The following is a 25,363-nucleotide window of genomic DNA, read 5'->3' as shown; positions in this document are numbered from 1 at the left end:
ACCCCTCTGACTGCCCCCAGTACCAGGAAAGCCTGCATTTCCCCTGGCGAGGGCAGCTTCTGGCGTCCCCCGAATTTGACCGTGCGCTGGAGGTGCTCCTGGCTGCTCCGGGCCAGCTCTGCAGAGGGGTCAGGAGGATGATGTCAGGTCCAAGCCCCTCCCAGGCGCAGTGCGCCCACACACTCCTGCCCCTCCCACACACACCCTGGCTGGGGCCGGAGTCCTGCAGGAACTTGGTGACATAGGGCATCAGCGTGGTGGACGGGGGGAAGAAGCCTGTGAGGAGACTGAGAAAGCTCCAGCCGCGGGCGCAGCGCTCCCTGCAGGGCAGAGCCAGGCCTTAGGGTAGGCCGGGCCCTGGTGCCCTGCCCCCCCCCCTGCCCTCAGACACTGCCCCCACTCACGGCTGGGGGTGGCCTGTGACCTGCTTGATGACCTGGCAGTACATCTCATCCCTGAGGTCCTCCTCCTGGCACAGCTGTGGGGCAGGAAAGTCAGGGCAGCAACACAACCTCCACCTTCACAGGGAACGGTGCTGCTGGGGTTGAGCCCAGGGGCTCTACCGCTGAGCTACAGCACCACCCTTCAGTCTTGCTAAGTTTCCCAGGTCAGCCTTGAACTTGTGAGTCTCCCGCCTCCGCCTCCTGAGTCACTGGGATTACAGGTGTGCACCACTGTACCGTGTGTGTGTGTGTGTGTGTGTGTGTGTGTGTGGTGTGTGTGTGTGTGTGTGTGTGTGTGTGCGTGCACACCACCACGCCCGGCTAGTCTTTTTTTTTTTTTTTTTTTTTGCCAGTCTGGGAATGGAATCCAGGGCCATTCGGCCTCCGAGCTACACCCCCTGCCCTGTTTTTTTTGTTTTTTTTTTAATTCTGTATTTTGAGACAGGGTCTCACTGAATTACAAAGGGCCTCACTAAGTAGCTGAGGCTGTCCGCGAACCACGATCCTCCAGTCTCAGCCTCCCAAATGCTGGGATTACAATCGTGTGCCACCACGCCCGGCTTTAGTCTTTCTATTTTTTGAAACAGTCTCACTGAGTTGTGAAAGGCCTTGCTAAGTAGCTGAGACTGTTGGCAAACCACGATCCTCCAGTCTCCTCTTCCCAAATACTGGGATTGCAAGCGTGTGCCACCACACCCGGCCTAGTCTTTATTTTGAAACAGGGTCTCACTGAGTTGCAAAGGACCTCACTGAATACCTGAGGCTGGCTGCCTCTTGAATGTTGGGATTACAAGCCTGCGCCACCACGCCCGGCTCCAGCTAATATTTCTAAGGTTACCAAAGCAAGGGGAGTCCCACTGCTGCTCAGGTAGGAGATCGGAAAAAGGTGCTCGGGCTCAGGGCCTCTGCCCCCAGCTCCCGGCACACAGCTCTTGCTTACCTTCAGCAGTTCATACAGCAGATCCATCTTGTCCTTGCCCCGTGGCTTAGACCGGTCCCCCATCAACTGCATCAGAGCTGCAGGCCGGGTAAGGAGTGTGCTGAGCTGGGCTGGGCCCGGCCAGCTCCACTGTGGCCACACAGGCCTTTACCCGCTGTCTGCGCCTTACCCCTAAAAGTACATTCCCCAGGCAGGGGGGCAGCTGTCCCCAGCTTCACTGGGGAAAACAGGCTCCGGGCACTTGTGTGAGTGCCCAGGCCACACACGGTGCACATCAGCTGGACCCATCTCAGCTTCCAGCCCCGACTACAACCCGGGGGAGCACGGGCAGGGAGCACTATAGGGTACAAGAACCACCACCAACCAGACCGGGGTAGCAGCAGGGAGAGAAGGGACCAGGTATGTAGGCAGATGGGGCCAGGACGCGCAGCCGCTCACCCTGGAAGCCTGCCACAGCCTGCTTGCTCCTGTCCTCACCGCTGAGGCTGATGAGGGATTCCTGGATGGGCACCTAGGGCCAGAGAGGCTGGGCTGTGGTGGGCCGCGGGGTCAGAGGGCAGAGCTGCTCCGACTCCTCCCCACCGGGCCTTACCTTGGTGTACTGCACCAGGCTGGCTGTGGTCTTTCCCGCGGTACTTCCGCCTCTCTGGTCTGGCCTGCAGGGTCAGAGAGAAAAGCTCACCTGCCCAACCCTCCTGCCCTGGGTCCAGGCAGGGAGAAGAGCACTGGCCTGGGGGCTCTGGGCAGGGGACTCGCGTTGAGAAGACTGAGGATGGACAGATAGACCACTCACGAGGTCCGAGGCTTCCGGAAATAGTGCAGGGCAAATTCCTGCATGGTATAGTTGCGGGCGTCCTTGGACAGGGACCCGTAGGCCACAGAGGAGGGCAGGCTGGTGGCCTCCGAGTCGTCACTGTGGGCCTGTCTCCAGGGATGACTGGGGCGCTGGGAGCACAGAAAATCTGGTACCACCTACAGATCCACTGGGCTGCCCCAGAAGCCCTTCCCCCGCTCCATCCCAGCCCTGCCAGACCCATGAGGAGTAACTCCAAGAGCCGGGAAAGTCAAGACTTTATTGAGCACTGAACCGAGTATCTGGTAGGAGGCAGAGGAGCAGAGCGCAGGGCCCGGCCCCTCCCCGGGCGCTTGCAGGCTTACAGTCTTGCTGAGGAAACAAGCAAGGGAAAGCGGGAGAGGACAGGACCCCAGGCAGCACTACGCGCCGGGGAGGCCTCAGGTGGTAGCAACCTGGTAGTCACAACCTGGCCTTCCTGGACTCCTAATTAGGCCTCTCGTCTGGCGTCCTCACCTCCGAGGCCCTGTCCCCCTGAGCCAGGCCTGGCTCACCGGGCTGTGGCTGACTCCTGCACTGCCAGCTGCTCCTGTGCTCCGCCGCCGAGAGTTGGGGAGCCGCAGCCGGCTGCACCATGTCAGCAGGAAAGAGTCCAGATCGGCCCCCAGCAGAGCCAAACTGCCAGCCTGGAAGGCAGCCAGAGAGCACGGCTCACCCACCTGGCCCTCCGCAGGCTCCGCCAGAGGGATGCCTCCTCGGGCCAGCTCCGGGGCTACCTGGCTCCAGTGCGGCCCCTGGCAACAGCTTGATGAGGTCCCCACGCTGGAAGCTGAGCAAGCTGCGGTCATCAGTGATGTAACTGCGCAGGGCAATGACGTAGCCAGAGTCCTGCAGGCAGGAGGGTGAGCAGGCCAGGAGCAGCCAGCCTGGCCCCACCCTGGCACCCTGAACTCCCTGCCCCGCCCCAGGGAAGCTAGACAGGATGAGGCCCAGCTCAGAAAGGAGGCTGCCCTGGCCCCCGCCCTGCCCAGCCAGCTTACCTTCCTGAGCTCGTCCAGGAACTGCTCCACCAGGGCCCTGATGGCCCTTGCCCGGGGCGTGTGCAGCACCAGCTGCTCGCTCTTCAGGGACAGCTCCAGAATGGAGCCATTCCGAGACTCCAAGCCCAGCACCTCAGAAAAGCTGTGCACAGGTTGGGGGTGTGGGCTGGGGGCCCACTCGCCACCCCCCAGCCTAGGCCCTGCGCAGCTCACCTGTAGGAGCAGAGTGTCTTCAGCTGCTCCTGGTGGAAGCTGGGGCTCTGCGTCACCCTCAGCAGTTTCAGTCCCCGGTGAGACACGCCCAGCAGCTGCACATCACTGCCCCTCTCACCCTGCCAGGAAGGCGGCCGGGTCGTGCACGGCCCCATGCCCCAGTACATGGGGCCAAGTGGCCGTGCTTGGTCCCTGAGCCCACGTCCCAACTGCAGAGGGCCCGTGAGTGTGCGCACCAGGGTCCAAGGCACATGCCCACTCCCTGCTGTGTCACTGACCGAGACGGGGAAGATGCGGGAGAAGTAATTGGCCCAGTTGTCCCGAGCAGCCACCACGATGCGCTTCTTGATGCTGTCTTCAGCGGTGGCGAGGGAGTCCAGGCCCACCTCCAAGTCTCCTGCAGGCAGATGCCCCTTCAGCCCCTCATCTTGGAGTGGACCCACAGCCACTTCCCCCAGGCAGCCGAGGGCCCGGCCCCCCAGCTCCCTAGCCCCGGGTCCCCTCGCCTGTACCCAGGAGGTCTTTCATTTTGTGCCGCTCCTTCTGAGAGATCCGGATGCAGGACTCGGCAAAGGTGTCCCGCAGGATCTGGAGGGTAGAGCTGGGCGGTCACCACTGGGTCCTGCGGCCAGAGCCCACCCCACAGCAGTTGTGGACACACTTCGGGGAGAGGCCAGAGGGCGCCGTGGAGGGCCTCCACACGGCAGTGCTCGCTGGGGCCCACGGGAAGGGGGGCACAGCCAGGCCCCCGAGGCTCCCTGCCCCTGCCCCAGGGCCCCCCACACATCTGCCCTATCCCCCCCAGACTGCTCAGAGTGTGGAGGAGAGGGGAGAGAGAAGGCCACTGTAAACTTTGGGGAGTGGAGGCACAGCCTGGGAGCGTCCATAGATGACAGATCAACTACCCGCGTTTATGAAGCACCTGCTGTGTGCTAGAGCCTGCACTGTGTACTGTACGTGCTCCGCCTGCATTCCTCATCTCTAAAAGGTTAATCATGGTCCCAACTTGGTGAGGATGCCGGAGGCAGGCCTGGGCCCAGAAAGTGCCCTGTAAGTGCTGGCTGTTATCACACGTGTTAACCTGGCCCAGGTGTTGGGCTAAGGGCCCCAGGGTGCAGTCTGGCTGCAGATGCGGCAGGATGCCAGGTGGGCCAGGATCTAACCTGCTCGCAGAGAAGCTGGAGGCAGTAGGGATGGCTGAAGTTCTCTCGGGGGTAGAACACCTGGAGGAGGAGGGGAGGGGATGCTGGGGTCCCAGGTTGGGATCCCCCATAGCCTGCCACCTCCCCGCCAGCCCAAAGAGGCCAGGGCCAAGCCCAGGCCCTGCGCACATGCTCACCTCCTTGCGTAGGAACAACTTCCAGGGGACGCTGGCGTAGGAGAAGCACACGCTGCCAGAGGGCACAAGGAGCTGGGTGGAGACGTGCTGGTCCTCCATGGGCTCCGTCAGGGCTGGCGGGGGGAGGGAGGAGGCTGAAGACGGGGTGCGGGGAGGGGAGGCCCCTGGCCCCTCCACTGCCTAACTCTTGCACCGTTTTCCCTTGGCAGCATCTCCTGCCTCCCCTTCTAGCCCTAAGCTTTCCCTGGTGTCCTGACCCAGGCCACTAAGGTCCCTGCAGAGTTGTCAGGTCTGTATCCTGGGCAATACCCTGCGTGCGAGAGTCCGTCCCTGCCAGACAGGCCCCAGGGTGCCAGGGCCCTGCCCCGGGTAGGAATGAGAAAGCTGGGGCTCCAAAGTCCAGAAGCCCAAGCAGCTGATCTCAGTATGTGGAGGTCACTTCGTCCAGGGTCCCAAAGTACTGCCCTCCCCAAGAAGCACCCTGCATAGGGGATGTGGGGTGTCTCACCACGAGGCTCCACTGGAGGGGACCTGGGCTCCTCCGACTGAGGCAGTGGGGGCGCTGGTGGCAGTGGGGGTGTGTGGGCCACGGGTGGCTTTGAGCCAAACAGGTCCCGAAGGGGCCCTTGCCTTTCTCTGATGGAGGCTGAGGGCGCCATCTGTGGCCGAGACTTGGGTCGAGGAGCCACAGCTGGTGGGGGCTCCTTCCCCGGGCTGGGGGACGATGTCTGGGGGAAGCACAGAGACGGCACAAGGGCCAACTCAATGAGCAAGGCCAAGTTTACCCCAAGACCCCAGATTCCCGAGCAGATCAGCACGTACCCCAGAGGGGGGCACGCGGGGACTCACCAACGGGGGCGAGTGGGCACCATTGATGCCCAGCTTGGCCAGAGCCTCATCTTTAGGGTCATTTTTCTTCACAAAAGTTTTGGGGGGCCTCGTGGGAGAAAGAAGAAGTCGCTATGTCGATAGGATGATCCCCAAGGAGCCAAGCAACCTGCCCGCCTCCCCCGGGGCCCACCTTATTGGCTGCACGGGCACGGGCACCGGGCCCGGGCGGCTCTGGTACATGCGGACGATGTTTCGGATTTCCCTGCTGGGTTCTGGCCGCTGGGACACAAAGTTTACGCTCCGCGTGGTGGGGCGCCGCGGCGGAGCCGGCCCTGTGGCCTCGCCCGGCTGAGGCTTCGCCTCTTTTGAGGCTTTGGCCCCATCTTGTTTCACTGGCTTCTTCACAACTGGGGGAGGTGGAGGGGACGGCGCTAACAGGAGACACAGAGATAAGGATGGCATCACGACTCTGCCGGGGGGCCCAGGGCAGGCAACCTCCGGCTACACCCCAGCCCTTTTGATTTTCAGTATTTTATTTTTATTTTATTTTTGGTACTGAGAGTTGAGCTCAGGGGCATTCCATCTATGAACTATACCCCAGCCCCATGCTGTATTTTACTTTTTGAAACAGGGTCTCACTAGATTGTAGAGGGCCTCGCTAAGTAGCTAAGTCGTTCACTAAACAGCCTTCCAAGCATGTGCCACCGCTCCTGGCTTCTTATTTTTTAATTTAATTACTTAACTTTATTTTATTTATTTTTGCGGGTCTGGGGATGGAACCCAGGGGCATTCTACCTCTGAGCTACACCCCCTGCCCTATTTTTTATTCTTTATTTTGAAACCGGGTCTTACTGAGTTGCAGAGGGCCTCACTAAGTAGCTGAGGCTGTCCGCGAACCACAATCCTCCAGGTCTCAGCCTCCTGAATGCTGGGATTACAAACGTGCGCCACCATGCCTGGCTAATTAATTAATTTATCTATTATTATTATTATATTATTATTATTATTATTATTATTACAGGTCTGGGGATGGAACCCCGGGGAATTTGACCTCCGAGGTATACCCCCTGCCCTATTTTTTATTCTTTATTTTGAAACTGGGTCTCACTGAGTTGCAGAGGGCCTCACTAAAGTAGCTGAGGCTGTCCGCAAACGGCGATCCTCCAGTCTCAGCCTCCCGAATGGTGAGATTATGAGTGTGCGCCACCACGCCCGGCTTATTTTTTATTTTGAAATAGGGTTTCGTTAAGTAATCCTCCTGCTTCAACTTCCCATGTGCTAGGATTTTATGGTGTGCACCACCATGCCTGACAAGATTATATTATTTCTGATACTGGGAACTCATGGACATTCTACCTCTTAGCTATACTCCCAGCCCTATTTTTTATTCTTTATTTTGAAACAGGATCTCACTAAGTTGCAGAGGGACTAAGTACCTGAGGCTGGCCACAAACCTGTGATCCTTCCATCTCAGCCTCCAAGTACCAAGATTACAAGCATGTGCCACCATGCCTGGCTCCCAATCCCTTATTTATTTATTTATTTATTTATTTATTTATTTATTTATTTATTGTGGTACTGGGGGTGGAACCCAGGGGCTTTTCTACCTCCGGGCTATGCTACCAGACCTATTTTATACTTTATTTGGAAACAGGGTCTCACTAAGTTGCTGAGAGTCTAAGTAACTGAGGCTGGCTTCGACCCTGCGCGATCCTCCTGTCTCCGCCTCCCAAGCGCGGGGATTATAGGCATGTGCCACCATGCCTGGCTTATTTATTTTGAAATAGGGTCTCACTAGGTTGTGGACACTGGCCTTGAACCTGTAATTCTCCTATCTCAGACTCCTAAGTACTGGGATTACAGGTGTGCACCACTGCACCTGGCTCAGAAGGACTATTAACACCCCGCAGAAGTAGGGCCCCTGAGGCCCCTGCCCATGTGCCCCACCTGCTCTGATGTCCTCCTCTTCCTCTTCCGTCTCCTCCCCCTGGGGGATCTGGACCTTGGCCGGAGGCCTGGCTGTCTTCACCTTGATCTGCTGCTGGCCTGCGAACACCCAGATGGCCTTCTCCATCACCTGTGTTTGTTCAGCAGCTCCACCCGCCTGCCTGTCTGGGTTCCCGGACAGGCCCCACGGACAGGAAACGGAGTGCCCTCCCTCCCCTGGCGTGTGAGGAGCTCTGGCCAAGTTTCCCCGTGGACTTCACCCCCGAGCTCCCTCACCCATCTTCTGAAAATAGTCCCGCTTCTGCTGGAAGCTCTTGGGGCGCCGGGGCCTATCTTCATCCTCCTCCTCTAAGGTGTCCTCCTGGCAGAAGGGAGATGCGCAGGGTCCCAGCCCTTCTGTCCGAAACTGTGCCCACCCATCCCGCCGGCAGCAGTCCCTGCAACCCCGGCACCTGTGGCCCCTCCCAGCCCTTCCTTCCGGGCGCCTTGTCTCTGCCCCTCACCCTCAAGTAGGCACCCGTGGGTTCCAGGTCCTGCTCAGGCTCCTCCTGGGGCGCGGGGGGCTTCTTGGGCTTGGGAGAGATGGCCGAGGGTGGAGCTGGGGGGGCAGCCTCGGGGGCCGGGGCTGGGGCGGGGGCCTGGGCTTGGCGCTGCCGCTGCCGGGTCTGCTGCTCCAGGGACAGGCTCAAGGCCTGCGTGGTCATCTGCTGGGCCTGAGAGGGAGGAGTAGCAGGCCCCATCAGGGCCCTGGGTGGCCCCAACCATGTACCTGCCCTCCCCAGGCAGCCCCTGGGCCCCGCCGGCCTCACCAGGATCAGAGCCTGCTGGTTAATGAAGTCCTGCTGCTGAGCCATCAGCTGCCTGGTGCCCAGGCTGGGAAGCTGCGGCGACGGTGGCACCATCATGGCTACAAGAGAGGCAGGCGAGTGCTGTGGCCATGCTCGAGGCCTGGTGCCCTCTGGACTCCTGGCAGGACCCTTCCTCCTCCAACCCAGGAGCTGGTGGCTGCTCTCCAGGAAAGGGACCCTGGTACCCCATCCCCGGCCTTACCTGGCACAGTGGGGACCGTGCCCATCGCCGGCATCATGGGCACAGGTGGAGGCATCATGGCTGGCTGGTACCCGGGCATCTGCACCATCCCTGGGTACACTAAGGGAACAGGACTGCCAGTTGAGTGTGTATCTGCACCCACATATGGCCCCCCTCTAGCCCCAGGCAACAAGAGTATCAGCCACCAGGGTGCTGGCTGGACTCCTGTCCCTCTGTCTGGGGACCCCAGGCCATGCCCGCCTGTGCCGCCAGCCTGGGAGGCCCCACACTCACCCAAGGGGTAACCCTGCTGCATGGGCCCGATGGCGCCCCCTCCCTTCATGCGGCTGCTCAGAGCCGGGCCTTGTTCCAAATCCTGCAGAGATTTTGGTCAGAGCATCAGAGCTAGAACCTGGAAGGAACCCAAGGGGCCCCAGAGGGGGAGGGCCAGGGACAGGCGGAGGGCATGCGTGGCACTCACTCTGAAGCCCGGCGCCAGGACGGGCTCGAAGAGATTGTCCAGGAAGCCATCGAGGCTCCCCGCCACCGGGGCCCCACCTGCAGGTGGGGCAGGGACAGGCTGGAGCATCCTTCCCAGGTGGGCTGTTGAATCCCACTCCCCGCGCTCTGCCGGCCTTGTGTCTTACCTGCATGGCCCCTGCTGGGTAGTACTGGGGCTGGAGGGGGACCTGGGGGCAGCGAGGGGGCCTGTACCCCAGGAGCCGGGGGGATATTCTCAGCTCTGCAGGAAACAGTGGGTCTAGATAAGGGGGGGCCAGGCTGAGGCCACACGTAGAAGCTGCTGCTGGAGGCTGAGGCCAGGTGCCCGGCTACAGCAGCGTCTGTGAGCCTGGGGTGTCTCAGGCTCACTGGCTGGGGGCAGGGCGGGGGCGGGGCATGCCAGGCACAGAGTGCTGGGTGGACCTACGAGTCAAGGGGAGTGATGGGGTAGCTGTGGGGGCCAGCCGGATCCCCCAAGTCCTCGGTCTGGCCGATCAGGTCCAGCACAAAGTCGCAGCCCGCTAAGTCCTGCCAGGCGTCCCCGGAGTGCAGTGACACGGACCAGCCATGCGGGGGCACCTCCAGGCCTCTGGGGGGATGGGGTGTGGGAGGGTGTCAGGCAGGCCTGGGACCTTCCTGCAGGAGCCCAGGGGAGCCGCCAGGAAGGGAGCCTGCTCTCACTCGGGCAGACCCTCTGTGCGCCCACGGACCTTCTGTTACCCCGGGGTACCCATGCTCTCCTCCTAGCATCCTCCACAGTCAGAATCTTAGCATGGGCTCACGGCAGCACCTCCAGAGAATCGTGTGTGTGTGTGTGTGTGTGTGTGTGTGTGTGTGTGTGTGTGTGTGTGTGTGTTACTCTGGGCTATACTCCCAGACCTATTTTATATTTTATTTGGAAACAGGGTCTCACTAAGTTGCTGAGAGCCTCACTAAGTAGCTGAGGCTGGCTTCGAACCTGTGTGATCCTCCCCATCTCAGTTTCCCAAGCACAGGGATTACAAGCGTGCGCCACCACGCCCGGTTTAAGAATCTGTTCTTTACCCTTCTCAAACCTAGGGTCTGACCAGGTCGACTTACTCCAACCCCCGCCCCATCCCTGGGGAGCAGCCACAGCCCCTGGGCTCCAGGAGGTGTTCTGCGGGAGAGTGGGCTGGGAGGATGAGGGTAGGGACAGTGGGCAGCTCTGACCACTGCCCCATCCAGACTCATCTTACCGACTCTGCAGAATCCACCCGGCAAGCTGCTCCCCAGTGGTCCAGGACTCCACCTCCACCGAGTAACACTCCTCTGCAGGGGAAGGCGCCACAGGTGAGGGACAGCAGGTCCACACTGGTGACCAGGGCAGCTGTCCTCAGGGGATGCGGAAGGCAGGGCCAAAGGGGAGGTCAAGGTCACGGAGGGAGCAGGAAGGCTCAGGCAGGAAAAGGCCAGGGAGGGTGGAGGGCGGGGGGGCCTCCGCGGGAGGCGGCCATCACCATTGAAGGTGAAGACGTCCAGTGCCATGCGGCCGCGCCTCCATCCGGCCGTCCACTCAAGCTGGGTGGGTGGGTGCGCCCGTGCAGCTCCAGGGGCCAGTTGTGTCTGCTCCAGGGCCCCCAACAACTTGTGCTGGCACAGCGCTGCCATGCCACAGGGGGCCTGGTCAGACACGAACCTGTAGGGACAGTAAGGGCCGCTGCAGAGGAGGGAGGCAGGCAGAGCGCACCGGCCTGCACCCCCCCCGCCGGGCAGCATTACTTGAGCAGCGGCTTCTGCAGGGCGGGCGAGGGCGGGAAGGCGCTGAGCAGCACGGCCATGAGGGCCCAGCCGCGCTGGCTCTGCTGTTCCTCAGGGTTGCGCCACAGCTGACACACCAGCTGACTGAAGAGCTCGTCCCGCAGCCCCGGCCGGCGCTGGCCCTGCCGCACCAGGTACACGCCCATGGTCTGCTCCTGCCAGGACGGCAGCGCCCCGTCCCCCAGGAGTCGCAGCATCTGCCGACAAGAGAGCCAGCCAGGGCAGGAGGTGCAGGACTCTGCTGCCCCGGCCCTGCGAGGACCCCGCTGCCCCGCCCCGTGCATCACGCACCACCCTGTTGATGTCCAGAGCGTGTTGCGGGTTCTCACCCTGCAGCTGGGTCAGGGGCTTGGCGAGCAGCTGCCCTGGGCTGGGCAGGGACGGCTCCTGCAGGAGAAAAGGGTGACAGAGTATTTGTCCTCTGTGCTGGCCAGTGGGAGGCCAGTCCTGGGGGAACCCACAGGGCCACGCTCCCCGGGAGGCAGAGAGGACCTGGTGTATAAAGGCATATTAGAAATGCATCTTGTGCCAGGTGTGGTGGTGCACACCTGTAATCTCAGTACTTGGGAGGCTTAGATGGGAGGCTCACAGGTTTGAAGCCAGCCTCAGCAACTTGAGGCCCTCAACAACTTAGCGAGACCACAATTCCTAATAAAAAATAATGCCGGGCGTGGTGGCGCACGCTTGTAATCCCCGCGCTTGGGAGGCTGAGACAGGAGGATCGCGCTGGCTTAAGAGACCCTGTTTCCAAATAAAATTTAAAATAGGTCTGGGTGTATAGTCCGGAGGTAGAAGGCCCCTGGGTTCCATCCCCAGTACTACCAAAAAATAAAAAATAAAAATAAAATAGGAGCTGGGCATGGTGGCACACGCTTGTAATCCCAGCACTTGGGAGGCTGAGACAGGAGGATTGGGGTTCGGTGACAGCCTCAGCTACTACTTAGTGAGCCCCTTTGTAAGTCAGTGAGACCTTGTTTCAAAATAAAGAATAAAGGCCGGGCGTGGTGGCGCACGCTTGTAATCCCCGCGCTTGGGAGGCGGAGACAGGAGGATCGCGCAGGTTCGGAGCCAGCCTCGCTGGCTTAAGAGACCCTGTTTCCAAATAAAAAAATATATAAATGGGTCTGGGAGTGTAGCCCGGAGGTAGAAGGGCTTCCAGGAACCCCAGTACTGCAAAAAAAAACAAAAAAGAATAAAAAAATAGGGCTGGGGGTGTAGCTCGGAGGGAGGTAGAATGCCCCTGTTTTTCATCCCCAGTACCGCCAAAAAAAAAAAAAAAAAAAATAGGGCAAGAATGTAGCTCTAGAAGACCTATAGGTTCAATCCCCAGTATCTCTCACTGACACACTCACGCACACGCACACACTCACACACACTCTCACACTCATGCTCGTGCAACACACTCAACACTCACATGCACACACGCAACTCACTCACACACACACGCATGCACACTTGCACACACGCATACTCGCGCACACACTCACACACTCATACCCACGCACACTCACACTCACACGCACGCACACTCACATACACTCACACACACACACATGCACGCACGCACACACGAGAAATGATTCTATGTGTGTGTATATGTGTCCTTTTTTGTGTGTGTGGGTCTGGGGAATGGAACCCAGAGGCATTTGACCTCCGAGCCACAACCCCTGCCCTATTTTTATTCTTTATTTTGAAACGGTCTCACTGAGTTGCTGAGGGCCTCACTAAGTAGCTGAGGCTGTCTGTGAACCGCGATCCTCCGGTTTAGCCTCCCGAGTGCTGGGATGACAAGCGTGCGCCACCACGCCCGGCTTGTGTGGGTGCCTTTTTATTGGAGATTGAACCTATGGGCCTTTTGCCTCTGAGCTACATCCCCAGCCCTTTTATTTACTTATTTTTTAAGCAGGGTCTTGCTAAGTTGCCGAGAGTCTCGATACATTGCCGAGGCTGGTCTCGAACCTGTGATCCTATGTCTCAGCCTCCCAAGTACTGGGGTTACAGGCATGGGCCACCACACCTGGCTCTGTATGTGTAGTTTTGAATCCCATGCTCGTACTTAACCCGCCACCTGGACACTTCCCTCATCTCTGAACAGGCTGCAGGGCCCTGACTTCAGGCAGCACAGGGCACAGGGATAACAAAGGTGTGGCCTCCCTGACGGAAATAACACTCTCTGGTGAGGCAGTTCAGTTGCTCTCAGAGCAGCACAGCCAGTGGCACCCACAGCCCCGATGGCTGCGGCGGGGCAAGCAGCAGGGCGGTCCAGCTTACGCGGGCAGATGCTAATGCCGGGCAGCGCCGGGGCCTGGGGCACCCACCTGAAAGCTGGTGGAGACGAAGCTGGAGAAAGGGAACTTGTCAATGTCTGGCGGGAGGGTCAGGCTGGGCCGGGCGGGAACCTCGGGGGGCATGGACTCGGTGATGCGCCCATTCAGGGCATCCTGGTGGCCTAGGAAGGAACACCAGAGGCAACCCAAAGATGCTCAGGTGTGCTCCATGAGCCAGCGCCCTCCCACCTCCCCATCGGCCACCAGCCCTGTCTGCAGGGAGCTCGGGGCAGGGACAGGCCCACCGCAGCCCAGGGCACCAGGAAGGCTCACCTGCCGTCGTCAGCATGGCAGCCAGCTCGGCTGGGATCTCCAGGCGCCCCAGCTCCTGGTGGGGAGGGCCAAGCTACTGTGAACTGAGGGAGGGCATGGAGGGGCCCAGCTTCCCCCTACCCCTAAGACGGTAAACGTCCCCTCCCCAGGCCAAGAACTGTGGGCCTGAGGACTCCAACAAGCAGAGCTCCTAGGGACACAGGAGCACCGAGGGGAGCCACCTCGCTTAGCCGCACTTAAAGAACGGGGCCCCTGGAGGAACCTCGCGCCCTCCTCTCCCCTAAGTGGCTTCATAACTGGAACAGACCCCTTCCCACCAGGCCACTTACCATGCTTGACATTTTCTCCAGAGCACCGCTGAGCTGACCACCCTGGCCCCACGGACTCTGCCTGAGCTGAGGAGAAGGTACAGGAAGGGTTGACCCCCAGATCCACAGGTCCACAGTCCCCTCCTGCCCCGGAGAGGCCTTGACTACAGGCCCGAGGGGCCGGCTGCCTGGCCTCAGCCCTCGGCTGTCTCACCGGCGTCTGTGCTGTGGATGTCACTGCCGTCTGCCAGGGCACCGGGAAGAGGGCAGGAAGAAGGGAAGAAATGCTCCGAGGGGACAAAGTCCAGCCAGGGAGGGGCAGGGGAGGGAGGCCCTATGTGGGCACTGACCTTTGAGCTGCTTTATGGCCCTCAAATCAGAGTCATCAGTCAAGAGGGGGACAGAAAGGGTACACGGGAGGACTAGAGGGATGGCGAGACCCCAGGAGCTAGGGAAGACAGCGGCCTCCCAGGGCCCCTGCCTGCCCGGGCCAGACAGACAGAAGCAGAGAGAGTCCAACAAGCCATGGTCTCTGAGGAACTCAGTCCTCGCGGGGCCGGGCTAAGAGGCTAGACCCTGTGGGGTGCAGTCAGCGCGGCTGGCCGAGGCGGCCTGGGCGCTGTTCTAGTCCTCCCTCGTCCAGCGTCACCTGCTGCCTTCTTCGTTTCCGGATCAGGGGCCGCGCCACCAAGAGGACGGTGTTCAGTTGTCCCAGCGCTGCCCGCCGCCGGAGGTATCGCTTCCTGGAGTGAATGGGGGTAATGAGGGGCTGAGGGTTCTAAATTCCACTTCTGCCCCATACCTGAATCCACTAAGCCTAGACATTAATGTAAAAATGGATTCTGAGCAAGGCATGGTGGTACACACCTGTAATCCCAGTACTTGGGAGAATGAGACAGGAGGATCACAGGCTCAAGGACAGCCTCAGCAATTTAGGCTCTCAGCAACTTAGCAAGACCCTATTTCCAAACAAAAAATAAAATAGGGCTGGGTGTATAGCCCGATGTAGAAGACCCCTGGATTCCACCCCCAGTACCACAAATAACAACAACAACAACAATGGATTCTGGACCAGGGAAGCCCCTGGATGCTTAACAGAAAAAAAACGGGAAAAAGAACAGGATATTATGAAACAAGAACAGGCCAATGGAAAGGCTATTTAGCATAGGGGATTAAGGCCTGATTCTGGAAGCAGGTTACCTTGGTTCAAATGATTCCCTTTCTAATCAGTCACTGTGACATTGGATAAATTACTGCAATGTGTTTTACTAAGGATACATATTTTTTTTATTTTTGTAGAACTGAGGATTAAACCCAGGGGCATTCCATCTCTGAGCTATACCCCCAGCCCTATTTTTATTCTTTATTTTGAAATAGAGTCTCAATTAACTTGCAGAGGGCCTCACTAAGTAGCTGAGGCTGGCCACAAACCTTCAATCCTTCTGTTTCAGCTTCCCAAGTATTACCATTACAAGCGTGCGTCACCACACCCGGCTGAATGCATAAATTATAAAATTAAAAAGTAAAGTCAGAAGCCAACACTGATGGTGCACGCTGATTCTAGTACTTGAGAAGCTGAGACAGGAGGATTGCGAGTTTGCAGCCTGCCTCAGGAACTTAGTGAGACCCTGTCTTATAATAAAAAATAAGAAGCCCAGTGTGGTGCACACGCTTGTAATCTCAGCATTCTGGAGGTTGAGACTGGAGATTCGTGGTTTGCGGATAGCCTCAGCTACTTAGTGAGGCCCTCCGCAACTTAGTGAGACCCGGTTTCAAAATAAAGAATAAAAAATAGGGCAGGGGGTGTAGCTCAGAGGTCAAATGCCCCTGGGTTCTATCTCCATACCTGCAAAAAAAGAAAAAGAAGGTCTGGAGTGTAGCTTGGAAGTAGAATGCCCCTGGATTCAACCTCCAATACAAACAAACAAATAATAAGCTGGGCACAGTGGTGTATACCTATAATCCCAGTACTTAGGAGACTGAGACAGGAGGATTGCAGGTTTGAGGCCAGACTCAGCAACTTAGTGAAGCACTCAGCAAAACAGTAAAACCCTATCTCAAAATAAAAAATAAAATTGGACTGGGGATGTACCTCAGAGGTACAATCCCCAATCCCCAAAATAAATAAAATGTAACCTCACTGAAAACCTCATAGAAGATCCTGAAAGGAATAATGTACAAATAAAATAGCTTTAAGGATTTCTTAGATATAAGAAGAGTAACTTAGTGAGACCCTGTTTCCAAATAAGAAATAGCGGGCGTGGTGGCGCACGCTTGTAATCCCAGCATTTGGGAGGCTGAGAGAGGAGGATCACAGGTTCAAGGACAGCCTCAGCAAGTAGTGAGATTCTCATCAACCTAATGAGACCCTGTTTGAAAATAAAAATATGCCGGGCGTGGTGGCGCACACTTGTAATCCCCGCTCTTGGGAGGCAGAGACAGGAGGATCGCGCAGGTTCGAAGCCAGCCGTGCGCGCTGGCTTATGAGACCCTGTTTCCAAATAAAAAAGTATAAAAAATAGGTCTGGGAGTGTAGCCCGGAGGTAGAAGGGCTTCCAGGAACCCCAGTACCACCAAAATAAAATAAAATAAAATAAAGATAAAATAGGTCTCGGAGTATAGTTCGAAGGTAGAATGCCGAGTTCAATACCTACTACCACAAAAAAAAAAAATAATAATAATAATAAAATAGAGCTGGGCGTGGTGGCTCACGCTTGTAATCCCAGTACTTGGGAGGCTGAGACTAAAGGATCGCGGTTCACGGCCAGCCTCAGCTACTTAGTGAGGCCCTTTGAAACTCAGTGAGACCCTGTTTCAAAATAAAGAATAAAAAATAAGGCCGGGGGTGTAGCTCAGAGGTAGAATGCCCCTGGGTTCCATCCTTAGTACCACAAAAAAATAAAATCGGTCTAGTGTATAGCTCAATGTTAGAAAGTCCCTGGTTTCAAGTTCCAGGACCAAAAATTAGTAAATAAAGGAAGGAAGGAAGGAAGGAAGGAAGGAAGGAAGGAAGGGGATAGGAATGTAACTTAGTGGCAGAGTACCTCTGAGTTCAATCCCCAGTACAAAAAAAAATAGTTTTTCAACATAGAATACTCATATGACCCAGCAATTCCACTCCTATGTACAGAATTCCTGTGTGTGTGTGTGTGTGTGTGTGTGTGTGTGTGTGTGTGTGTGTGTTTCTGGGAATTGAACCCAGGGGCATCCTAACTCTGAGTTAACACCCCTGTCCTATTTTTTCTTTATTTTGACCCAGGGTCTCACTACGTTGCAGAGGGCCTCATAAGTGGCTCCTTAGTAGCTGAGACTGGCCGAGAACCCGGATGCTCCTGTCTCAGCCTCCCGAGAACTGGGATTACGAGCGTGCGCCACCACGCCCGGCTCTGTGTACAGAATTCTGAAAACAGAAGAACAGAAACGTGCACACCCAGATTCGTAGCAGCACCGTTCACAAAGAATAGCCATGACTCAAATATTCATCAAGGTAAAAACATAAATAACACGTTGTCAATCCAAACCACAGAACATCATTCAGCCCTAAAAAGAAATGCAATTTTTTTTTTTTTTTTTTTTGGTACTGGGGTTCCTGAAAGCCCGTCTACCTCCGGGATACACTCCCAGACCTATTTTTACATTTTTATTTGGAAACAGGGTCTCCTAAGCCAGCGCGCGCGGCTGGCTTCGAACCTGCGCGATCCTCCTATCTCTGCCTCCCAAGCGTGGGGATTACAAGCGTGCGCCACCACGCCCGGCTAAAGAAATGCAATTCTGACACCAGCTGTAACACAGATGGACTTTGAAATCATTACAAGCCGGGCGTGGTGGCACAGGCCTGTAATCCCAGCATTCGGGAGGCTGAGACCCGAGGATCGCAGTTCACAGACAGCCTCAGCTACTTAGTGAGGTCCTCTGCAACCCAGTGAGACCCTGTTTCAAAATAAATAAAAAATAGAGCAGGGTTGCAGCTCAGAGGTCGAATGCCCCTGGGTTCCATTTCCAGATCCGCAAAAAAAAAAAAAAATTATTACACTAAATAAAATAAATATTGGCATAAAGAAGAAATAGCATCAGCTGGACGTGGTGGCCCATGCCTGTAATCCTAGTGCTTGGGAGGCAGACAGGAGGATCACAGGTTCGAGGACAGCCTCAGCAATCAGTAAGGCTCATTAACCTAGTGAGATCCTGTTTCAAAATAGAAATAAAATAGGGCCGGGCGTGGTGACGCACGCTTGTAATCCCCGTGCTTGGGAGGCTGAGACAGGAGGATCACACAGGTTCGAAGGCAGCCTCAGCTACTTAGTGAGACCCTGTTTCCAAATAAAATATAAAATAGGTCTGGGAGTATAGTCCAGAGGTAGAAAGCCTCTGGGTTCCACCCCCAAGTACCACCAAAAAATAAAAAATAAAATAAAATAAAATAGGGATGGGGTGTAGCTCAGATAGAATGTCCCTGGGTTGAATCCCCAGTACCTCAAAAAATAAAAAATGGAACCGGGCGTGGTGGCGCACGCTTGTAATCCCTGCGCTTGGGAGGCTGAGACAGGAGGATCGCACAGGTTCGAAGCCAGCCTCAGCTACTTAGTGAGGCTTTCAGCAACTTAGTGAGACCCTGTTTCCAAATAAAATATAAAATGGGTCTGGGAGTGTAGCCTGGAAGATAGAATGCCTCTGGGTTCCACCCTCAGTACCACACACACAAAAAAAAATAAAATAAAATAGTGTCTAAGTCTGAAATATTTTGAATATTTTAATTTTTTTGTATTGTGGCTTGAACCCAGGGGCATTCTACCTCTGAGCTAGACCCACAGCTCTTATATATTTATTGGTTTGTTTCTCTTATGGTACTAGGGGTTGAATCCAAGGATATTCTACCTCTGAGGTAAATCTCCAGCCCTATTTTATTTTTTATTTTGAAACAGGGCCTCATTAAGTTGCTGAGGCTAGCCTTGAATCCGTGATCCTCCTGTCTCGGCCTCCCAAGTACTGGGTTTATAGGAATGCACCACCATGCCCAGCTTATTTTGTTTATATTTTTGTGCGTGAAATTGGAGATTGAACCCAGGGACATTCTATCTCTGCACTACACCCTCAGCCCTATTTATTTTTATTTATTTATCTGTTTGTTTTTGCTGGTCTGGGGATGGAACCCAGGGGTATTTGACCTCTGAGCTACACCCTCTGCCCTATTTTTATTCTTTATTTTGAAACCGGGTCTCACTGAGTTGCAGAGGGCCTCACTAAGTAGCTGAGGCTGTCCGCGAACCGCGATCCTCTGGTCTCAGCCTCCCGAATGCTGGGATTACAAGCGTGTGCCACCACTCTTGGGAGGCTGAGCAAGAGGATCGCAGGTTCGAAGCCAAGCTCAGCCGCTTAGTGAGCCTTTAAAGGAGGATCTGGGTATGTTTGGGAGGTGTTGCTTGGAGGTAGAGCGCCCCCTGGGTCAGTCCTCGGTACCCCTGCCCCCAAAATTCACTTGCTGCAGAGAGAACAGACTAGAAAAGAGAACAAAGAGTCAGAGCAGCAGGTCCAGGTGGCTTCTTCAAGGAGCTTCCTGTGCCTGGGCTTGTTCAAGCAGAGGCCACGCGGGTTTGGGTGGGGAGGGGTCAGGGTTGGTGGGATGGCCGTGTGGCAGACACACTTGTGAGCCCAGGTCTCCCTGTCCCTGTCCCCCACCTCGAGGAGCACACAGCCTCACCCACCCGCTCGCTGGTCCAGCCTGCCCACCTGGCCTGGAGCCCACGCACACGCGCCTGCATCCGGGGCAGGAGGCGGAGGCGCTGGCGGGAGATGCGGGCACAGAGGCCCCGGTGCAGGGTGAGCAGCGCCTGGGAGCGCCGCTGGGCCCAGAGCTGCTCCAGCTGCTGCCAGCCCTGCTCCCGCAGCAGGACCTGTGGGCACAGGGGGCTGCGGGTGAGCCCGATGCGGGGTGGGGCCACCTGCTCTTCCCATCCACCCTGGGGCCCTTCTCTTCCAGCCAAACTGTATTTCGGGGTGTCCAGGACGGCTCGCTGCCCAGCACCACCCTGTGCGCCCACCACGTGGAAGGACCACCCGGTCTAGACTTTGTCCCTTTGGCCCCGTTTGCACCCTCTCCACCACAACCTCGCCTGCACAGCACAGGCTCCCACCTGAGAGGCTCCCAGATGATAGAGCGGGGACTCTGCCCCCAGCACCTGGCCGAGGACAGCACCACACCTCTCCCGCTCAGAGAGGTCCTCCTGCGCCTCTGTGCCCAGGGCCTGGAACCTGCCCCAAGGACACAGAGTGGGTCAGAAGGGCAGGGAGCGCCTTCCACACTTGAGCGCTGCCCTGAGCCTTCGGTAGTTACTCAGTTTCTGGGTTTTTTTTTTTTTTTTTTTTTTTTTTTGCAGGTCTGAGGATGGAACCCAGGGGCATTTGACCTCCGAGCTACACCCCCTGCCCTATTTTTTATTCTTTATTTTGAAACCAGGTCTCACTGAGTTGCAGAGGGCCTCACTAAGTAGCTGAGGCTGTCCGCGAACCGCGATCCTCCAGGTCTCAGCCTCCCGAATGCTGGGATTACAAGCATGCCCGGCAGTTTCTGGGTCATTTGACAATTCCTGCTAGATAGAGCTGGGCACTGAAACCTTGCGGCAGGCAGGGGCGGCTCTGCTCTGGGGAGGAGACAGATGGGTAGGACCATGCGCGGATGGGGCCAGGAGGCCCGCTCTTGCGGTTGGAACAAGAATGTGACCTGCAGCTTCTGTGTGGGTGGCACACTCGACATGACGGGATGTGGGAGCCACAGGCAGCAGGGACACGCCATTAGACAGACCAGGTCAGCACAAGATCCCCCAGTCCTCGGGTGGCAAGGGTCGCAGCCAGTCAGTGTCCCAAGGGTGGGGCAGACCCTTCCCTGCCCGCCTTCTCCCCCTGCTGGCTCAAGGTCAGATGCCACAGGCCTACTGTCTGGCCAGGCTGTCCCCATGGCCAAGGTCATCTCAGGCTAGGGAGGTCCTCAGAACCTTGTGGGGAGGCAGGCCTTCAGAGGTTCCCCAAAAGTCGCCAGCCAGTGGTCAAAGCCAGCCAGCCGCTGTTTGGGCCTGTTCAGGGCCTAAGTCCCAGCTTTCCTAGAGGTTTAGGGACACAGCGTCCATCCTCCCTGCACCTCACAAGGCTACACTCCCGTCCTCCCAGCTCACGCCCGGCACTGACTTGCTCCATCCCCACACCCTTAGCCCCCACAGCAGGCACTGCCTCTTCTCCAGTCCCCAGGCGTTAATGCCGGAGGGGCTTGCTGGATGTAAGAAGGGATGGAGGTAATAAAAGGAGGGAGAGCTGGGCATGGTGGTGCACGGGTGTCATCCCAGCATTTGGGAGGCTGAGACAGGAGGATTGTGTTCACAGACAGCCTCAGCTACTTAGTGAGGCCTTGTTTCAAAATACAGAATAGCCGGGCATGGTGGCACATGCTTGTAATCCCAGCGCTTGGGAAGCGGAGACAGGAGGATCGCGCTGGTTTGAAGCCAGCTGCACTGGCTTAAGAGACCCTGTTTCCAAATAAAAATATAAAAAATAGGCCTGGGAGTGTAGCCCAGAGGTAGAAGGGTTTCCCGGAACCCCAGTACCACAAAAAAAAGATATATATGTATACACACACACACACACACACACACACACACACACACATATATAATGACTAGGGTTGTAACTAAGAGTTATAATGTGTCCTGGGTTTCCATCCAGTACTGAAAAAGAAAGAAAAGGAAAGAAAAAATAGGGCTGGGGTGTAGCTTTGAGGCAGAATGCCTCTGGGTTTCATCCCCAGTACCGCAAAAATAAATAAACGGAGGGAGAGAGGAGAGGAGGAAAGGAGCAGGGGCAGAGGCAGAGGTTGGAAGCCAGCCCAGGTTCCCGGGGAAGCACATTCCTCTCTCGGCCGCCCGCAGGCCCCCATGTGCCTAGCCCCTGGCTGCCCCGCCCGGGGCCTACCTGGCCAGGAAGGCCTGGAAGGGCATGCGCACCGGGAAGTGGGCACTGCGGGTGCCTAGGGCCTCCAGGGTGCCTGCCTGGCGGAGCTGCTCCGCCACATGTCCCACGTCGAAGAGGCCCGGGATCTGTGGCCAGGCAGAGGCAGAGGGGTGAGGAGGGGAGGAGGTGGTGGGAGGGCTCGGCATAGGTGCTAGAGGCTCTCACCTTTCCAGGGTTGGGGCTGAGGCACTGGATGAAATACACGTGGCTCCTGCTGTGTGGAAGGGGAGGCTGGGCACAGAGCAGCCCCCACCGCCCAGTTCCCTGGGGCCTCACAGGAGGGCACAGCCTCACCTGCCCAGCTGCGTGAGGAGGTCCTCCAGGGACTCCTGGAAGCGAGAGGCCAGCGTGGGTCTGCTGGGCCCTCCACCGGCCTGGGGCGCTCCTTCCCGGAACAGGCTGCCCACCAGCTGCAGGGCGAGAGGGGGCTGAGCCGCTCCTCCCGGCTTGCCCACCCGTGGCCCTGGGGATCCAGCAGGGCCAGCTCTCACTGGCCGCTCCCCCCTCCCCCCGGGGGGTGGTGGCTTGAGGCCAGCCCTTGAGCATGAGACAGGCTGGGGGCAGCTGTGGGGGCACCTGTAGCTGGCTCTCCGCAAGCATTTCCGCCACTACAGGATCCAGGTGATCCCGGTTTCTAGTTAAAAACTTGTGAACCTGCAAAAGACACACCCGGGGGCGGGGATTGAAGATGGGCATGAAGGTCAGATTCTTTCCTGGAAAAGGATAGTTGTTTGTTTGGGGCAGCACTAGGGCTGGAACCCTGGGGTATTTTATCTCCGAGCTACACCCCCATCCTTATTTTTTTATTCTTTATTTTGAAATAGTCTCACTGAGTTGCAAAGGGCCTCACTAAGCAGCTGAGGCAGTCCACCAAGTGTGATCCTCTTGTCTCAGCCTCCCAAGTACTGGGATTACAAGCATGCGCCACCACGCTCAGCTACTGAAGCTTTTTTTTTTTTTTTTTTTTTTTTTTGGTGGTACTGGGGTTCCTGGAAACCCTTGTACCTCTGGGCTACACTCCCAGACACCTAATTTTTATATTTTTATTTGGAAACAGGGTCTCTTAAACCAGAGAGACTGGCTTCGAACCTGCATGATCCTCCTGTCTCCACCTCCCAAGTGTGAGATTACAAGTGTGCTCCGCCACGCCCAGCTGCGGCACTCTTGAGCTCTTTAAAAAGCCACCTTGTAAAGCCAGGCTTGTAATCCTAGTGTTTAGGAGGCTGAGACAGGAGGACCGCAGTTTCAAAGCCAGCCTTAGCTACTGAGTGAGGCTGTCAGCAACTTAGTGAGATCCTGTTTCCAATTAAAGTATAAAATAAAGCCGGGCATGATGGCGCACGCTTGTAATCTCAGTGTTTGGGAGGCTGAGACAGGAGAATCACAGGAGATTCAAAGCCAGCCTCAGCTACTTACTGAGGCTCTCAGCAACTTAGTGAGACCCTATTTCCAAATAAATTATAAAAAATAGGGCTGCAGGTGTAGCCTGGAGGTAGAAAGCCCCTGGGTTCCACACCCCAGTACCACAAAAAAACATAAATAAAAAACAAAAAGCCACCTTGTGCTGGGCGTGGTGGCACACGCCTGTAATCCCATTACTTCAGATGCTGAGAGAGGAGGAGTGCAGGTTCGTGACCAGCCTCAGCTTGTGAGACCCTCTGCAACTTAGTGAGACCCTGTTTAGGGCTGGGAGTTTAAGCTCAGAGGTAGAAGGTCCCTGGGTTCAATCTCCAGTACCATGGGGAAAAAAATTTCATTTCCTATCTGGGTGTACACGCTTGTAATCCCAGTACTTGGGAGGCTGAGACTGGAGAATTACAGGTTTGCAGCCAGCCTCAGCTACTTAGTGAGGTCCTCTGAAACTTAGCAAGACGCCGTTTCAAAATAAAGAATAGCCAGGCGTGGTGGCGCAAGCTTGTAATCCCAGCATTCGGGAGGCTTAGACCGGAGGATTGCGGTTTGCAGACAGCCTCAGTGTTCTTCAAAAAATAAAATGACTAGCTGGGCCTGGTGGCGCACGCGTGTGATTCCAGCGCTTGGGAGGCTGAGACAGGAGGATCGCACAGGTTCAAAGCCAGCTTCAGCTACTTAGTGAGGCTCTCAGCAACTTAGTGAGACCCTGTTTCCAAATAAAGTATAAAATAGATCTGGGAGTATAGCCTGGAGGTAGAAAAGTCCCTGGGTTCCACCCCCAGTACCACAAATAAATAAATAAATAAATAAGACTAGCTGGGCATAGTGGCACACACTTATAATCCCAGCATTTGGGAGGCAGAGAGTGAAGGATCATGGTTCACCTCAGCTACTTAGTGAGGCCCTTTGCAACTCAGTGAGAATTCAAAATAAAGAATAGCTGGGCGTGGTGGTGGATGCTTGTAATCCCGGGGTTTGGGAGGCGGAAACAGGAGGATTGCACAGGTTCGAAGCCAGCCGCACTGGCTTAAGGGACCCTGTTTCCAAATAGTAATATAAAAAAATAGGTCTGGGAGTGTAGCCCGGAGGTAGAAGGGCTTCCAGGAACCCTAGTACCACACACAAAAAATAAAAATAAAAATAAAAACAAAATAAAGAATAAAGCCGGGCGTGGTGGCACACGCTTGTAATCTCTGTGCTTGGGAGGCGGAGACAGGAGGATCACACAGGTTCGAAGCCAGCCTCGCTGACTTAAGAGACCCTGTTTCCAAACAAAATATAAAATAGTTCTGGGAGTGTGACCTGGAGGTAGAAGGGTTCCATCCCCAGTACCACCAAAATAAATAAATAAATAAATAAATAAATAAATAAAAAATAAAAGAAGAAAAATAGTACTGGGAGTGTAGGTTGGAGGTAGAATGCCCCTGGGTTCCAAATAAATAAATAAATACTAAAATATAGGGCTGAGGGTGTAGCTCGGAGGTACAATGTCCATGGGTTGCATCCCCAGGACTGCAAAACGAAAAAAAAAAAGAATAAAAAATAGGGCTGGGGTATATCTTGGAGGTAGAATGCTCCTGGGATCCACCCCTAGTACTGCAAAAACGAACATCCCAGAATGTCACCAGATTGCTAAAGGTCTTGCTGACTTGCTGGGCTGTTATTCTCAAACCTGCAAACCTCATGTCCCAGCCTCCCAAGTAGTGGGGTTACAGGTGTGGGCCACCACCCCCGGCTGTATTTCTTTTTGGGGATACTTTCTGGGTAGTTTGCATTTTTCCCGGTATAACTGGTGTGCCACCTCCTCCAGGGAGCCTCCCTAACCCCCCCCCTCAAGCCAGTCTCCCAGTCCCTCCTCGTATGCCAGCCCCCTCCCTCAATGTCTCCCTTTGGGTCAGACGTGCCCCTGGGAGATGCTGACCGGGAGTGAGCGCGCAGCAGGCCACCTGAGTACCATCGCACCTGCCCCTCCCCACGGCGCAGTAGGACGGGTTTCTGTGCCCATTTTCCAGAGGAGGAAAGGAGAGTCCAGAGAACAAAGCAAACTGCCAGGGTTCTCGGGGCCAGGCCCAGCTGTGCTCTGCCCGCCACATCTGGAGGGCCCCAGGGCTCCGCCTCCACCCTTCAGTTCTCCCGCGGTTGGTAAGTCATGCTCGGAACTGGGTGGGTCCATGGCCTGGGAAGGGATCTCC

General features: G+C 56.3%; 1 protein-coding gene across 1 annotated transcript in view; it reads right to left on the bottom strand.

Moving 5' to 3' along the window:
* The window catches only part of MYO15B (myosin XVB), a gene marked incomplete at both ends in the record, with an annotated part of 38,358 nt that overhangs the window by 2,041 nt on the left and 10,954 nt on the right, over positions 1-25,363 (bottom strand). The window contains 41 exons of the mRNA XM_080714128.1: positions 24-118; positions 205-320; positions 405-478; positions 1,384-1,460; positions 1,822-1,894; positions 1,976-2,039; positions 2,177-2,328; positions 2,693-2,862; positions 2,953-3,064; positions 3,217-3,358; positions 3,430-3,548; positions 3,708-3,826; positions 3,942-4,017; positions 4,593-4,652; positions 4,769-4,881; positions 5,277-5,496; positions 5,618-5,705; positions 5,790-6,030; positions 7,547-7,645; positions 7,823-7,907; positions 8,050-8,259; positions 8,356-8,453; positions 8,597-8,695; positions 8,870-8,951; positions 9,057-9,155; positions 9,248-9,317; positions 9,504-9,665; positions 10,294-10,366; positions 10,555-10,733; positions 10,817-11,052; positions 11,147-11,242; positions 13,174-13,304; positions 13,456-13,510; positions 13,785-13,850; positions 14,413-14,506; positions 19,491-19,654; positions 19,895-20,012; positions 21,720-21,844; positions 21,924-21,969; positions 22,053-22,168; positions 22,335-22,412. Of these exons, the coding sequence (XP_080570254.1) occupies positions 24-118; positions 205-320; positions 405-478; positions 1,384-1,460; positions 1,822-1,894; positions 1,976-2,039; positions 2,177-2,328; positions 2,693-2,862; positions 2,953-3,064; positions 3,217-3,358; positions 3,430-3,548; positions 3,708-3,826; positions 3,942-4,017; positions 4,593-4,652; positions 4,769-4,881; positions 5,277-5,496; positions 5,618-5,705; positions 5,790-6,030; positions 7,547-7,645; positions 7,823-7,907; positions 8,050-8,259; positions 8,356-8,453; positions 8,597-8,695; positions 8,870-8,951; positions 9,057-9,155; positions 9,248-9,317; positions 9,504-9,665; positions 10,294-10,366; positions 10,555-10,733; positions 10,817-11,052; positions 11,147-11,242; positions 13,174-13,304; positions 13,456-13,510; positions 13,785-13,850; positions 14,413-14,506; positions 19,491-19,654; positions 19,895-20,012; positions 21,720-21,844; positions 21,924-21,969; positions 22,053-22,168; positions 22,335-22,412 (4,692 nt within the window). The remainder of the gene's footprint in view (positions 1-23; positions 119-204; positions 321-404; positions 479-1,383; positions 1,461-1,821; positions 1,895-1,975; positions 2,040-2,176; positions 2,329-2,692; positions 2,863-2,952; positions 3,065-3,216; positions 3,359-3,429; positions 3,549-3,707; positions 3,827-3,941; positions 4,018-4,592; positions 4,653-4,768; positions 4,882-5,276; positions 5,497-5,617; positions 5,706-5,789; positions 6,031-7,546; positions 7,646-7,822; positions 7,908-8,049; positions 8,260-8,355; positions 8,454-8,596; positions 8,696-8,869; positions 8,952-9,056; positions 9,156-9,247; positions 9,318-9,503; positions 9,666-10,293; positions 10,367-10,554; positions 10,734-10,816; positions 11,053-11,146; positions 11,243-13,173; positions 13,305-13,455; positions 13,511-13,784; positions 13,851-14,412; positions 14,507-19,490; positions 19,655-19,894; positions 20,013-21,719; positions 21,845-21,923; positions 21,970-22,052; positions 22,169-22,334; positions 22,413-25,363) is intronic.

Source organism: Muscardinus avellanarius (genome assembly GCF_963383645.1).
Source record: "Muscardinus avellanarius genome assembly, chromosome: 16".
Classification (NCBI taxonomy): domain Eukaryota; kingdom Metazoa; phylum Chordata; class Mammalia; order Rodentia; family Gliridae; genus Muscardinus; species Muscardinus avellanarius.
The sequence above is the reverse complement of the archived record's forward strand: the minus strand, read 5'-3'. Positions and strand labels throughout refer to the sequence as shown.